This window comes from Zonotrichia albicollis, chromosome 1, assembly GCF_047830755.1.
Source record: "Zonotrichia albicollis isolate bZonAlb1 chromosome 1, bZonAlb1.hap1, whole genome shotgun sequence".
NCBI lineage: Eukaryota > Metazoa > Chordata > Aves > Passeriformes > Passerellidae > Zonotrichia > Zonotrichia albicollis.
The window spans coordinates 95,497,960-95,514,483 of NC_133819.1; the positions used below are offsets into that span (position 1 = coordinate 95,497,960).

General features: G+C 43.0%; 1 protein-coding gene across 1 annotated transcript in view; it reads left to right on the forward strand.

Annotated features, from left to right (window-relative positions):
* Nucleotides 1–15,467, forward strand: part of ZNF516 (zinc finger protein 516) — a 99,352-nt gene extending 83,885 nt beyond the window's left edge. The window contains exons 3-6 of the mRNA XM_074547658.1: nt 1,451–2,920; nt 7,745–7,849; nt 8,757–8,824; nt 15,314–15,467. Of these exons, the coding sequence (XP_074403759.1) occupies nt 1,451–2,920; nt 7,745–7,849; nt 8,757–8,824; nt 15,314–15,373 (1,703 nt within the window). The 3' untranslated portion in view covers nt 15,374–15,467. The remainder of the gene's footprint in view (nt 1–1,450; nt 2,921–7,744; nt 7,850–8,756; nt 8,825–15,313) is intronic.
* Nucleotides 15,468–16,524: the final 1,057 nt, after the last annotated feature.

Sequence of the window (16,524 nt, forward strand, 5' to 3'; positions counted from 1 at the left end):
TAGCAGAGTGAGCATTCAACCCTGCGAGGCTGCAAACCTGTGGGTTATTTCTAACCTAATTATCTCGAATTAAACAAAAGCTTAAGAATGTTTTTGCTTGAAGTGAAGGTGAGGATAAGTAGACTTCATGTGCAGAGCAGCTCCAGCCAACAGCGTGGCTCTTCCATTGCGGAATATTGCCCGTGGCAGTGCCCTGCTCTAACGAACAGCGCTCGCTTCTCTGAAGGGCTGGCTTTCCTGAGCTGATGTGAGAGGATCTGCAGCTCTAGAGCAGTTCACTCCTTTCCCCTTCTCAGCCCTCCTATGGATGTGTGATCACTTTGGACTGGTGACGTTTTAGATGGAGCACGGTCTCCTTATACTTGCCTGGCAGTGGCTCATTAACTACGTGTTAATTGAAACTGAAAGTTTGTCAGATGATTCAATTCAGTTACATGCTAAATGGATTCAGTGCAGTAAGCATTACTGCTGTGGTGAAAATCTCTGTGGAATTGATCTGTGAACTGATTTAAAGGGATTCATTGGCTTCATCAGTGGCTCTGAGAGGTCAGCATTGGGAGAGCAGGCAGCTGTAGCCACACTCCCAGCAAAACAACTCCTACTCTTTCACCCTAAACAGTTTTAATTACTGGCCAATGTGTTCCCTTTCCAGGACATATGTTAGGGGGATAAATTTACTCTGGAGAAGTGGAAAAGAAAATGAGGAAAATTAAAAGTGTGTTCTGAATTCTGTAATCTAAATGGCTGAAATGTTGGGTTCTTATCTTCCTGTGGATTGAGCCGTTACAAAGTTTTCCTAAAATTTGACTCAAACATAAATGTATGTTTTAGAGAAAAAAAATTAAAGAAACCAGAAGAAAAACATCTGCTTTAAACTAAAAGACAGAAATTTCAAAATTTACGTCCTCTATAACTCATCTTTTATACTTGGCCACTGCAAAAGTCTCCCTTAAGTGGGCAATTTATTCTGTATGCTATACCTGCTTATATGGTTGGTTTCCGTGTGGAGCCAATTTTTATTGCTGAGTTATAAACCCTTTGAAAATAGGGGCTTGTAATGGAAGCACTGACAGACCTTTAACTAGGTCAGTTTTATCTGGCTCCATTATCTTTGCTTTTGTTAAAGCATTAAATGGTTGCAGATTTGTTTATTTTTCTCGCAGTCCCAGAATTTTAACATGGTTTTGTTATTGAATTGTTTTTTTCTTCAAAATGTCATGAACACCCACTACTAGAGAGCTTATCCAGACTACACAGTAATCTTTAAAAGTAAATGGAACTGTTGTGTCTTATTTCAAGATTTTTTGCTCATATGGTACTTTTGGTCTGTAGCACATCATTACCATAGTAATGCCAAAGTTTGTCCTCTTCTAATCTTGAATTCTTCTTTGTCTTTTGGGCTCCTTTCTGCGTAAAATGACAATGATGTTTTTTTGTTTCTCCCATTCAGATGGAAAGCCATACCACTGCAACTTCCCCGAAGAGGAAACCCCAATGATAACATCTCAGTTGGATGAACTCCCAAAGCTGGGAGGCCACAACACCAGAGAGAATGAAGCCAGGGAATCTAAACCAGAGATTCCTGCTGTGGTCTCAGCACTGGAGAGTGTCATCAAGGAACCCTTTTCAAAATACCATGGTTCTACAGACATAAAGATGCCAGTATTTCATCACAGCCAAGGGCTTCCTTGCTCCAGTCACATTGCTGGCTTTGCTTCTGGCATGGGCCAGACATCTTTAGACATGGTCATGGACTTGAAAACGTCACTTGAAGTGCAGGCTAGTCGTGCTAGAGAAAATTTGCTAGACTTGCACAGGGAGCATCCTCTGATAGAAAAAGGTGCTGAAGCTCTAGAGGTAGCTCCACTTGATTTGAGTGAAAAATCAACAAGGGATAGTTCATGCAATAAATATCTGAATACATCCTTGCAGGCTGCTTTAATTGTCTACCCGTGTCCTTTCTGCAGTCACAAGACCTACTACCCTGAAGTCCTGTGGATGCACAAAAGAATTTTGCACAAAATCAGCTGTAACTCGATGGTACCCCCATGGGTTCAACAAAATGGATTCAAGAGTATTAAAACCAACCTGGTCTTTCTGGCGAGGAGTGGGCGCACTGGCCCCCCTCCTGTTCTCGGTGGGAAGGAATGCCAGCCTTTGCCCATTGCCAGATTTACACGTACTCAAGTGCCAAGTGCGTTGCCAGGTTCCAAAGCCAGCTCCCTTTCTGTCGGGATGGCTGCAAAGTCTGGGAGTACGCATCCATCAAAGGACAGTCACGCGCTCGGCCACTGCGGTTCACGTGTCTCAGGCCTGGATGGGTACAGACAGCCCAAGTTAAACCATTCCCAGGAGCAGTACAGCATAGCAGCACAACAAAAAAGCAAATACGAAGCAAATTCCAAACTCCCACAAATGGGAAGCTACGGCAGAAGCATAACACCTACTCAAACAGTCATATCCAGGCCTGGAACGCAGCCCACCAACAGTAAGCAGGTGGAGAAGTATGTGGTTCCCCAAGGAAGTACTGGTTTTGCCTCTCCAGGTAAGCACTGTGCATCCGACTCCATGAAGGCCAAATACACCCCCCCGCTGCAGTACCACGCCCTGTGTAAGAGTGAGCAGTACCCTAAACACGAAGAGCCGTCCGTGCCTCAGAGGGAGCCTCACGTCAAGGCTGGGAATGAGATGAGGACATTGGCAAACTGCACAGCAGTTGCACGAGCCAGTCCAGTGCTGCAGCCTCAGCCTGGTGCCGTGGGAGTTCCTCCAGCTTTACACTCCAGCAAACAGGATATGGGATCAGATGGGCATGAGAAACATTTGGACATTTTAAATATCTTTAAAACATACATTCCAAAGGACCTTGCTTCACTGTACCAAACCTGTGGTGCCAACAGCCCTGTCCTAGATCACACAGGTAAGATTTTAACAAGCCCTTGCATTGCTGGGGACGTAGCTTGTTTGTTCCTTCTTTGTTCAGAACCATGACGTGCTGTTTCCCAGTTTTTTCCCCTCTCTGCCTTTAACAGTTAGGATTACAAGTTCACTGTTTTTATCATTGCTGGATAGGCTTGAATAGGTTTGTTTACTGCTCTCTTAACATTGCAGCATCCCCCCTTGTGCTCTGTGTGACATTTCTGTCGCAGGTTAAATGTATCTGGTTCCACCTGGAGTACTGCTGTTCCTTTGTCCTCTTGCTTCAAGCAGGCTAGAGTTACACAGATGTGCTGTCACAGGAAGATCCCCCTGATATGCTGGTGCTGGCACACATCATCATCTTTTTGCTTCAGGCAAAATAAACATCCTCTGGGGCTTATCTGTGATGTTATTTTGGAGGTTTTGTTCAATTTTGTCTGCAAACAAGTCTTCCAACAACACAGAGGGATAATCGCTTGTCAGTGTCCTTTGTCTTTCTTGACAAAAGTCTTGAGATCTTCCTTGTCCATATCAAAGGCTACTAAGTATTTTTCAAATTAGTCTTTTGATTTTTTTTTATAATTATAATTAAAAAGAGGTAGAGCTGAACATGTGCATGCTAATTTACAAAAGCAGAAAAATCAGTTGTGCAAATTGCCAGTTTAAAAGTTTAGGGACTAAAAAAGTTCAACGGCCGTATAAATAAAAATACATCTACATATTTGCATTTGAAACCATACTCTTCTGATGATCTGCCAGAATTAGTTTGTCTCAGTGGAAACTGAAAATCACACTGATTGTTTACACATGAGATGTGTGTTTGTTTGTAGGGGAGTAGAATTGGAGTCATAGTCTCACCTCTTACCACTTGTAAACTGTGCTACTTTTTATACCCTTCTCCTCTTTGTAGAAGTCATGCAAATGAACTTGTCATGAAAATGCCACACATTCTGGGGCAATGTTCTGGTGTTCTCCCTTGACATAATACACTCTGTTTTGTCAAAAGCATGTGTGAAATGGATCTTTTGCAAGTGGTACAAAATCCAGGACCCCTGGAAGGTGGTAGTATTAAGGACAGCTGTGGTTTGGTGCCCAGATGATGTGTGCAAGTTGAGGCAAGGAAGGAGCCCAAACTGTTAAGTCAGGTTTTGGTGGAAGGGCCTTTTGGAGGAGACAGGAGGGCAGAATCTCCCTGACAGAGGCCATGAGTGATGAGTGGCACCTTTCAGCCACTGTCAGTTCTGCTCAGTCACTCCAAAGGTGGTGCTGTGAGGGGCCTGCTATTTATTGAACAGATCATTTCACAGGAACTCAGGGCCTGCGTGATGATTGCAGCCAACATCAGGCTCCTGAGTTTTGTTAAGGAAGCAGAGGAAGACAAGCTTAGTGTGTGAAACTACAGTTTCAGTGTTCCTTAGCGGTTTTTTGGTCCAGTCGGCTTTGCTTTCGCCATCCCAGTGGATTGTTGTCTAAAGTTCCTCCCTGCCACGTCCTGCTCCAAGTACCAGTTAATTGTACCACCCCCAACTCGGGGTACCTTCGCGTGGGTGCTCTCCATGATGTTATTTAATAGTACATTGTGTCAGCCTGCTCAGAGAAAATCTTACTGATCCAGTGAGCTCCCAGCCACGTTAGGAGGGATAAGAGAAAAACAGTAAAAGCTAGGAAATGGAAGATGACTAAGTGAAGGCAAGGACCAGAAAATTCATGATGACTTTCGGAACAAAGTAAAATAGGGGCAGGGTTTTTAAAGAGGTCTCTGTTTACCTGCTTTTTAAAAGAGGGATTTTATTGCCAAAATGTTTTTGCTGGGCATTGATTTCTAGAAACGCTGTAACTGGAAGTTATTTAGTGCCCATCTCTGCTTTGAAACCTCTTCTTTCATTCCAAGTGTTTTACAGCAATAAAGTTTTCAGAATTTGAAACCCCCCTTTCTTTTTTAATGTAGCTTGTCTTGGTTTTATATACAACTTCCAGGTTGCTGATGTTTCTCCAAACCAATTGGCATGACGGCTGTTTTTCATAGCACTCAAATAAAAAGCTGCTTCAGGCAAAGGAATGAGATCCTACCAACTGCAAAATGTTATTCATCTGAAATAACATATGGCTCTAGATAGGCTGAGTCCTCTGAGTCAGTATGCATCATCCCATTTAGCTTTAATACTGTAATGTGAATATGGCAATTATGACATAAAGGACATCCAAAAATCTGGATTATGTATACTATTTGTCATGTTCTTTTCCCCTCGGTTGAATATTCCCAATGGACTTTCCTTGTGGTTTTTGGTATGTGATGTCATCTTGGATCACACTAGATTATTTTAGTGTGTGGTAGTGCAGTATTCAACTTCCTTTTGAGTGGCTGCATTTGTTCTTTGATGTTTGCGTTTGTTCCAGTGTGTCCTTGGAAGAGAGTTGTTGTGTGTACTGCTGTGATACAGCTGCAAACATGAAGCTTGCTGTGCTGGGCTAGGTTTGTTTCACTCTTCCCAGTCTTACGAAGTGCCTGTGGAGAGAATCTTACTGTTACATTTAATAGAGGTTATTTATTTCATTTGTGCCATTTATATATTAGGAAAGGGTGGGTTATGGCAGCAGATGCACTTTCTTTGGGGCTCCTTTGAGACCAGCTTTGAGCATGGGTTTCACAGGAGCTCCCATTCACACAGTGGTGTTCCTTTACCTGAATTATCGAACACCTGCAGTCATCCACCCCCTTTTATTCACCTAGAGGATAACCTGAGTGATGACTCGCCCCCATGGCTCAAACCTCTGAACTATCTAAAGCCTTCTGGTGCTACCTGAGAAATGCAACAATGGCAAATACACCTGAAAGCAATCCATTTTTTTCCACCTGCTTATTGAATCCCTCCCATAAAGTGAGTGCTAGGGAGGGGCTAGGTGGAAGTCTTAACCCACTAATCCTTGGTGTTTGTACATTGGTTTACAAACAGCATGCTCCGCCTTCCCTCATGGGTGAGAGAGGTGCTTCCATGAAGGCTGGGGGATCAGATTGGTGATGGCTGCTGAGATAAGTGTATTCCCCTTCAACAGAAGGAAATGTGGGTTTCAGAGGGATTAAATGTCTTTCCAGAGGTGTCAGAACCATGACCTGAGGATCCCAGCTCTCCTGGGCCTCACAAAGCTGCTCTGCCAGTCCCTGCCTGTCCACAGTCAGCCTGGCACTCCTGCAAAGGCCACGGCTGGTTCCTCCACACACTTCCCTCAGCTTTGCTTTCCAGCTTTCAGCTACAGTTCTGGGCAGTGAGGGGAGAAATGCTCGTAACAGCTCAGAAATCCGCCTTTAATCCTGCCTTCCTTACAAGGCAAACCCATCCTGTTGCAGTTCAGTAAGGTTCTCCTTCATGTTTAGTACACTTAAGATTTTTTAAAATTTTTTTTGATAGGTTGTTTTTTCCCTAGGGTTTTGTTTGTTTGTTTGTTTGTTTGGGGGTTTTTTTGTGTGTGTGTACCAGATCTGGATTTTTCCCTAAATCATGATCTTGTATTTGACAGTCAGAAACCTAATTTTGTGAGTATTCAGGTGTATTATGCAGACTGTGCTGCCATCTGCAGGAGGTGCTGTTATAAAAGAAGAAAACAATCTGTGAGTGGGATGTTTGTTTGGAGGTTTTTTTGCAGCAAGAGATTTCTTTGCAGTATATGGTCTGGTGAAAACCATCCCAGGATACTTGGTGTCATACCGGCAGAGTAAATGGCAGCTGTCTTCTTCTCCATTCAATTTCAGGTGCAGCATCCATATTTTGGATTAATCTTGTGGCATCCTGCAGTTGATTTTTCAGTTGTGTGGAGGTTTTTTGTTGCCACTTTTTTGGTCTCAATTTTATTCTTTTTAAATTCTGTGACTGGGAGGGGGGCGGGGGAACATGAAAGAAAAGCTGAAACTTCGCTTCTGTTGACATCCCTTTCGAATTTCTTTAAAAGCCAGAGTATTCCAGTGGCAAATGGAAACATCAACTCTTTTCTTCCAAAGAGGGTGTTATACCAAAATAGAAAAGATGATGTTCAAACATTTTTTTAAAATAATAAAAAAGCCCAATAAAAGTCAAATGTGTCTTTTTTGATCAGCAGCAAAAAGACAAAGACCAGCCCTTTAAGTCAGATGCTGTAAACTGACCTTTGGAGAAAAAGGAGAGGTTTGAGCAGTTTTCCACAAATGCTAATGGCCTAGAAAACATGTTTACCCAGGGCTCGGGGAAGGCTGCTGTGCTGCTACCAGCTCAAAATGTCCGGAATGACACTTTCATTCACAGATGTCTTTCGTCTGTGCCTCAGAGGTCCGGGGTCAGAGCAGCACCGGCAGGCAGGTAGGCAGGGGCGAAAGGTTTGATCAGTCTGCGATGGCTGCGCTCGCTCTGCATTTGTCTCTGAGGTATTGCCGCCTGGGGGGGACAGTCGGGCTCTGGTCCTACTCACTTCCTATTATCCATGTGACTTGTCTCCGCCACGCTGGAGTCACTTTGATTTGCCTGATGTACTGCTTGACAAAGCTGGGTGATGGCTGAGAAGTGGATCCAGCTGCTCTGAAAAGCGCACACCTGACATGCCAGTCCTGGTGCGGGCACATCACGGGGAGCATTTTTTAATTCAATGTAATTTATGCATTCTTGCAGTCCTGTGTGTGCCTGGCCTGTCAGCCAGTGCCTAGATGAAGGCTGACAGTTGTCATCCAGGGCCTGAAGGTAGCCTCACATAATGACACATTAGACATACTAATGATGTTTTCTTCTGGCATAATGTTTTCTTCTCAACTTTCCTCTCTCCTCTCCTCCCCCCCGCTTCCCTCCCTCTCTCCTGACTACAGGGATGCTCAGGACACAAACACGCCAAGGAGACTGTGTCTGCAGAGAATGTGGAAAATGCTTTACCCAGCCCAGCCACCTCAGGACTCATCAGAGGTCCCACACAGGTATCTTTTCACACTCGCTATTGCTTTTTCCATTTCTCACTTGCCTGCTTTCAGATTCAGCTAACAAAATGCCAAGAATTACATTTCACGTACCATGTTAGCCTAAGTAATTCCAGTACCTAAATCTAATAGACATGTTTTTTATTTTTATGACTATTGCTCTTGTTCTCCAAATATTGCTTACCTGATCCCTGCCCGAACTCCATAAAATTGCAATGCATTTAAGATAAGTCTGTTTGCAAATGTTTTATTTTAATTAGAGAGTAGGGTACTCAGAAATGAATATGCTAATGAATTCTGTTGCCACCAGCACAAATTGAAATCAAAGTACCCCTTTCAGCACAACATAAGGCTTTGTTTTGCCTCATCGTGGCTGTTGACAGGAACATTTTTGTGGGAAATGAGATTTACCCTCAGACTGGTCAGCCCTAAAATGGGAAATCCCTACCAGCCTTTTTTAACCTGCCACGGTCTGTGGTTGAGGCTGGAGGACGCTGAAGCCACCAGTGTCCTGAGCCCTCCTGAGCATTGCATGAGACAGTGAGAGTAGCAGGTTCCTCCTCAGAAGTGTGAATGATGCATACGTAAGCCAGTCTGATGCAAAATGACAGAAGCCAAATGGTAAGTAATGCAAGAAGAGGGTCCCTTTACACATACACTGATAATTAATGTTGTCAGTGATTGCTTTCTTCAGCGCTGAAGTCTGAATTAAAAAGGGCAGTGGCCCTAGGCTGCCATTAGCACACTCTCTTACAGTAAGTGTTACGGTAAATTGGTATTTTCCGGCCACAGGCTAGGAGCAGGTGTCTTTTTTTGAACGTGGTTAATCTGTAATGGTCTCAAATAATGTACACACACTAACAAAGCTTGAATGTTCATCTGTTAACAAGCCCCCTTGTTCCCACAGTGGTGTTTGAGTCTAATGGACTCCGAGGTACTGAAGTTCACACCACCTCTGCAGATGCCCCAAAACAAGTATGTTTTACAATTAATTGGGTGTTTGGTTTTTAATGTGGTAGCTGGGAAAATATTGCACAGTGATACTCATCCCTAAAGCACTGACTGTTTTATAACGTGTATAAATAATAATGGTATTCCTTAATTTTTAGCTCTTAAATTTTTAAAGCATTTTATCAGAATCTGATATATAGAGAGTCAGTTAATTTTAAAGCAGGTAGTTAGTGTTTAAATAAACATGTTACTGGCTTACTTGGGGACTGGGTGGGATGGGTAACTCTGTAATGTGCATTGACGTGTAATAGTGAGATAGCACATAAAGAATTCCTGGAAATTTGCTTGTACAATTAACACGTTTTCTGCTGCAACAAGACAACTAATGTTTAGTCTCTATTTTTCTGAAGAGTTTTTGCACCCTGATACCCAGTATATGACTTGAAAAGCTCTCACCCACCAGTTTCCATGGACTCCGTTAGTGTGCTTTCCTGTTTCTAGTAGTATACAGTTTCCTGTTTAACAAACACTTCTCAGAGCTCTGAATTATACCTGACAAAGCTGTTATATAGAAAACCATTAAACTGAAAAATCATTAAACTGAAACACAACTTTTTTTTGTGTATCTTACGTTGTTGGAGAATAGTGTCATAAACTGGACCTTCCCATTCAGTTTCCAGCTTGGCAGGTTTGTTTCAGAGCACACTTTCTCATGGGCACTGCCCTTTCATTGTGAAACTACTTCCAGCATCACTCACTTTTCCTTTCATCCTCATTCTTAGTTTAATTTTCACTATAGTAGCCCCTGTCCTCCTGTCTGTTACTAAACTGTTGCAGGTGTTTTTAGCCATGCTTAGAAAATGCATCTTCATGCTGCTCCCAACGTGATGAAGTTCAGGAATTGGTTTCTCCTTGCTCAGTAAGCATTCTCACTGGACACCACTGCACTGCCAAGTTCATGTGCTGCACCCTTCATGAAGACTCTTGGCACCTTCTCTGTGCCCTTGCATCTTTCTGGCCCAAAGGCTGCATGGAGAACCCAGCCTCTGTCATAGGAGTGTCTGAATGGACACCAAACCATAGGAGTGGCCTGCATTCTCATAAAGTTTCCAAGATGGCATAGCACTTGAGTTGTTGTTGTGGGCAGTGTTTGCTATGCTTTTGTGGGACAGTAGCTGCAAAGTTATGTTGCAGTGTCCGCCTTATGATGCTTATCGGATAAAACTGTGCAGGGACACAGACACACTCAATGTAACAGAGTGAAACACTGCAGCTCTGCCGCCTCACTCAGCTAGTCTTTGGTTCTCATCAGTTTAGTAACATAGATTTAGTAAACCTAAGCATCTTGTAAGATGCTCTTTCGTCCATGCTCATGGTTTTCTCTCCTCATGTGTAGTTGAGATCACATTCTGAAGGCATCTGGGCTTACTTCTAGAAGACAATATAAGGCCAAAGTTGGAAATACATTTCCAAAAAAATCTGGAATGGCCATATATATCCAAAAAGAAATGTGTCAGCTCAGACCACATCTGGGCTCTCTTTGTAATTTGGGTTATATTGCCACACAATTAATTGACTCGTAATCCTGTCTTTGTAAACTATTGTCATGCCAGAATTTATTGACTAACTTCTTCCATGGCAAAGGTAGCTTGCTCTCTCTATCTGCCAGTGTGCCTTCAAAGCATTTGATGAAATTACAGCATCTCTCAGTACCACAGAGCACCGAATTAGCTTCTTCAATGGCTTCATCTCGTGCCAGTCGGCATTTCTTCCACACAGAAGATGCGGTGTGATCACTCCTGCAGGAGATCGTTCCCTTTCTTTTGTGGTGTTTGCTCCTCGGTACCGACCTTTGTCTCAATTTGTCAGCGTCTGTGTCGGGGGATTGTTCAGTTGTCTGCTGTTTCGCTGGCTCTCGTGGCAGGCAGGCATTGTGCTGCCCCAGCAGCCTCCACCTGCACAGTCCCTGGGCGTTACGGAGGGAATGCTCTCATTTCCACAGGCAGCTGTGGGGGCCCTTAGAAGCACAGAAATGAGCTCTCAGTGAGAATGGCGCCTGCAGCATTCCCTTAACATTACCATTTCCCACTTTAGACGTTGTCACTCCATGTCTTCATTTCATTTCTTAATTGGGGACAGATCTATTCATGAGAGTTTAGGGTGTAAAGTCAGTTCAAGTTACAGGAGTGCCGTGCACATGCTCCGAGCAAGAAACAATAGTTACCTATATGGTAGTTTGAGAAGGGAAGAGGGGTTTTTTTTTGATGTCAAGTGGAAATGATTCACTTTACATAATGTTTCCACCTCACAGGTAAAATAGCTTCCCCTGAGTAGTCTGCTAAAAAGTAAAAATATTAACATTAGTATTTCACGGTTCCGCCATTCCCTTCTCTAGTCAGCCAGATCATCTCTAAAGGTTTGCTTCAGGAAACAATGTTAGGTAGGGCTTTTAAAATCCCCCAGCATGGTAGCTTACAGCACTGCCACGTTGAATAGCAGTTTTATCACAGAATAATTCTAATTCTGCGTGTTAAAAATAGCTTCTACTGCCAGGCTTTTTCAAAAATGAACCAGCTAAATCTATATTTAGGTGTCTAAATAAGAACCCTATTTTAGGGTAGTGAACCACCAACAGGAGGTGCAGGTGTTCAGCCTCTGTGAGAAGGAGGTTACCTATAGGAGTGTGTAAAAAAAGATCAAACAACATACAAGTTTTGCTACTATTAGCACTGTGCTGTGTTTCATGCTTTGTTACCAGCACCAATGAAATATAAATGAAATGTAGGAAATAAGATGTTCATTCATAACATTATTTATTGTGGTTTCTTATTTCTACCTGAATGCTTTAAACAAAAAACCCAACCAAATGACATTTTTACATAAAATTAATTTCCCATGAACTTTGGAATATTTCCTACTCTTCTTTTTCTAAGGGACAAAAAATGCTCATTACATACCCCAAGTCAATACAATCTGTGCTAAGTCACAGATTCTTTTGAAAAGCTGCCATATGAAACATATTGAATATTCTGAATATTTTTACAAATGCTTAATATCCCAGCATATACATAATTAAACTTGCTTATCCACAATGAATATGTATCTTAATTTGGAATACTCTTAAGCAACATCCAGATTTAGCAGGCATGGATTCAGGGAGTACACTCCAGTTGCACATACATGGCAAGACAAAAGCTGGCTCCCCTTCAGAAGGGGCCCTGCAACCACGTGTGTGTGTGTGTGTGTTTGTCTCAGAGCAAGGCTCTCCTAAAGCGTGGGGTCATTTCAGAGGCACTGCCTGATGCTGCAGCCAGAAGCCCAATTCCCAGAGGTACAGGAGTCAGTCTGAGCCTGCTTTTTCACAGTGGTGACAGCAGTGGTGGCAGTTTCTAACGCGTACACCGTGAGTTTTGACTCCTTCTGCGTTTTTAAAGCCATATAAAAACCTGGCCTGCTTTAGCAGTGCAGTTTATGCTCCATCAGTGTCAATCAATACTCTCTAAAAATTTTAAGGGACAAGAAATCGGGTTTTCAAAAGGCCTGATTTCCTGGTTAGCAATGAGGGAGAGCTACCTCTAATTGAGTGTATATGTGCGTGAACCATATTTGTAGCACTAGAGACAGAGACACCAAGTTCTCCCTCTTCTGTGTGAGTGAAACAAGGAAAATCCCCAAAACTCCAACCTTTGTCCTCTCCAGAAAAACAGTTTTTATTTACAGAAAATCAGTTAGAAGCTGCAGCCCAGGGAAAAAAAAATACCTGTTCATATCCTGAATTCCCTGGGTGAAGCTTTCCCCATGCCAGAAAACAGATCAGCCTTTTTTGTGAAACAGCTCTGGACACCCCAGTTTTTGGGCCTTGTTCACTGAAAAGACAGGTATGCAGTAGGTCCTGTACCTACTGTGTGACCCTTCATTAAGGGGTCCATAAACCTTTATTTTCTCCACTATAAGTATTTAAAAATATTTCTTGCAGCGTTCAGTACTTGAAATCATGTAAATAGGAATAGCCTGAGCTTGGGGGATAGAAAGATTGGATAGAGCCATCAAGAAAACACTATATACATGTCTATATGTGTGTTGTAAAGGAGCTTGGGGGTAAAGCTGGGGACATCTGTTACCTGTAATGTTTTTACAGTCCAGCAACACTATGGCTCTGCTTGTCCTAAAGCAACTTTACAGAGAAAGGGAGGAGGCAAAAAAACATAACCCAGATTAAAAAGTTATTTAAACTCTTGGTTTCTGAGTTTGGCTGATTTGAGTTTTCTTGCACTCACAATTCTAGTTCTGTCTGTTAGAAGTCCTATTTATGACATTTGTTCATATGAAATGTCTTGCCCCAGTTCCTTGCAGAGTTTCTTCCAAAGATCATGATTAATAGTTCAGTCCTCATTATTGCAAATGTTATTTTTAAATAGTTATTCTGAGAACAAGAATTCCATTAATCAAAATAATAGATAATGAACAAATAAATGGCAACCTAATTTGTCTCGTTCATACATATGGAGATTATAATGCAAACAATCAAGGAACCATGGAGGCTGCTGTACTGGCATCTGAGTAATATGCATGTGCTGTACGTCTGTTACTTTATGAGCTTTAGAGACAGGATTTGGAGCTCTGGTTCTTGTCCCAACAATTGTCCTTTGCTAGCAAACTGCAGTGGTATCTGTGCTCCTTGCAGTTTACTCCAATGTCATGCAGTGATCTGTCTCCAGCATATTAACATGCACACAAACTGGGTTTTTCCTGTAGACTAGGGAAAAGCACTGGAAGTTGCTATGAGAGCAGCTTTTGGCATGGAAGCTGTAGGTTTCCTGTAAAGATCTGCTGCTTTTCACTGAAAGTGAAGAAAACCTTGTTTTTAAAATGGAAAAAAAAATATTTCAGGAAGAAGTCAATCCAACTCTGTATCAGCTGGTTCAAAATGTGACCATACCTTGTGGGGTGGTGTGAGTACAGGCAGGTGAGCCCCTGGGTGATTTTGGCACACGTGAAGCTCAGGTTCTGTTCACCAGTGAAACTGGGAGCACAGCTGTGCCTGAGAGGGACCCAGCCACACAGCATCTCCAGCCCCTCTGCACTGTCCTTGCAGGTGTGGGGCGGATGGATTGTCCTTCCCCTGGATCCCTTGTGCTGTGTGGTCCATGACATGCAGGGCACGCCTTCACCACCTCGCAGGCCATCCATCCCAGAAGAGGGCCCCTAATTACACCCCTTTTTTCAGTTTCTGCTCAGGGAGAGTGGGGCAAGAGGCCTGCCATCCCTCCCTTCCCCTTCCCTCCCTCCTCCCCAGCCCTGTGAAGCTCTGCCGTGCTCCCCCATGTACGTGGAGCCGGTTCGATGCGAGGCGTTCCAGTGATGAATGCCTCCTCCTGGAATTGTGGCTGTGTCTCTCAGGCATGATGCAGCCGCGCAAAAATGTAAAGCATCTTTCTTAGTTTACTGCGGGAAATTCAGCATCCAACTAAGGAAGTTTTATCACATCTCTCATTCAGTTACTGTTTCCTACATTTCAAATATACTGCGGTCTGTACAGCAGCTTTTTTTTTCTTTAATTTTGTTGCAAATCTTTCCGACTTAAAACCAAACTTTGACTGGTAAATGTCATGAATCTCGGGCCAGGTTTAATTAGGAATTTTCTAAATCTATTAACAAAAGAGATGCACTTAATACATTATGTCAACCAGAGCTGGGCTTTCTTTAGCTATTTCGAGGGCTGCCATAGGCACAGCTTGAAACTTGCTTGGATTTTACATGGGTGCTGTATTTTATGTTGCATTAATTTAAAATGGTCTGTTTCACTTCATCAAGACTTTAGCCTAAGGATAATGCATTTATGTAAGATTAATCTTGCCATGTTGTTTTAGGATCAGGATTGTAAACTGCATTGTTCCGACAGTGATGTTCTAAATGTCATTTTAAAGCTTTTCTTGGGAGCTGCAGGCTCCCACTTATTCATGATGTTATCTTTAATTTCACTTGATTTTAGAATATCCCTGCTATTTTTTTTTCAAAGTGGTAATTATTCATGAAAATTGTTTAAGGAAATAAAAGGAAGATGACAAGGGGGGAAAAAAGCCGCCTTACCATTTGACAGACGTGCACAAGAATTCAGTTTTTCTTCATTTAGCTGCCTCTGTGACCTCAAACTTCAGCCTTTTTAAAACACTGATCTAGTTGTGAATCCCTTTTGGCTAGCTCATAATTTCCACTTTTTGGAGGCCACTTTTTTCCCTTCTTGTTCTCGGCCTTCTCTGAGCTGCTCTGCCAGGTCCTGTTACTTCTTCTTCTAGCCCATCTTTATGTGGGACTTTATATGGGCCTGACACGCTTTGCTCTTGGTGGAGATGCATTAAAAAAACAAAACCCCTAAAGTGTTCTCACGTGGTGGGTCGAGATGAATGTACATGATACTAATAAAGGGTAACGAATGCCGGCACAACTTGCCGGAGGGTCGCGCCTGGGAGCAGGGCTGAGAATGAGCTTTTCCCCGTGTTGTCCTTCTTGCAGGGCAGAGACCACGGCAGCGCGGAGCTCAGCCACATGCTGCATCTCCGGAAGGGAACCTAGATCCCGGGCGGAGGAGCCCCGGCAGCCGCCGCACTCCAGAGCATCCCCTGCCAGCCAGGGCCGCACCCGGAGTGGCTGCGCCGGGCTGGGAGCAGGCTCTGCCAGCAGCGGGGTGCCCCCGCGCTGTTCATCATCCTAAAACAAATGAAGATGCTACACAAGATATATATAAATTGACATACTAATCAGTCCCATGGTTCCTTATTTCCTTGATAATAAACAGTGGAGTTGGCAAGCACCGTGGCGGCACAAGGCATCTGTATTAATCAAGAGAAGTTTGAGACACTGGAAAAATTAAACTTTATGTGATTTGGACAGCATGAAGAAGTTAAGCACTGTAACAAAAACCTCCCTGATGCTCACAATGACTATTTGATACATTTGAAAAACAGCAGTGGATTCGAGGGCTGGAGAAGTATTAATTAATGAAACTGCCACTGCCTGTCATGCTGAAAAGCAAATTAAAAAAAAACCACAACAACAGTGAGAGGAAGAATGGGGGATGCAGGGAAAAGGTGGCATTCGGTGCTGAGAAAGCAATGCTTGATGAAGGATTAAAGGGACTAAAGAGAAAGACCGTCATTCTGCAATGGTTTGTTTCATTACAGTTTGGGGACCGCTAGCATTTCTAGTGCTCTCGCTCTTGACTGCGCACCATTAATAGTATGTGAATATGGAAATTGAAACACTTCCCGAGAAAAGCTTCTATTCTGCTTTGGAAAAGAAAAGCTAGTTGAACACTAAGAAAAAAAACAGGCTTCTGTGTTTTACTCTCAGGACCTTTTTTTTTGTAACAGGGCTACTTTCTTCAACCTGGTCACAAAGGAAGTCTTCACTTAATGAAAAAATAAAAAGGAGAAAATAAAACATTCAGCTGTCTAACACCGCTGATCTGTCTGTTTGGAAGAGAAAAGGTGTCACTGAATGGATTCAGGCAGCCCTGGGGCCATAAGGTGCTCTCTGCTCCTGCCTTTGGTTAGCAGACCAGCTGCTGCTCCTCCTTGGGCCCACTGATGTTCTGGAAAGAGGAGGAACTTCTTTTGTGGTGGCAGGTTAATGTTCATATAAATGTGTCATGTCTTGTACTTGGTGATCACTGGTGGTGTTAGGAAAAAAAAAAAGAAAAAAAAAGCTTTATATACCTCTTCTAC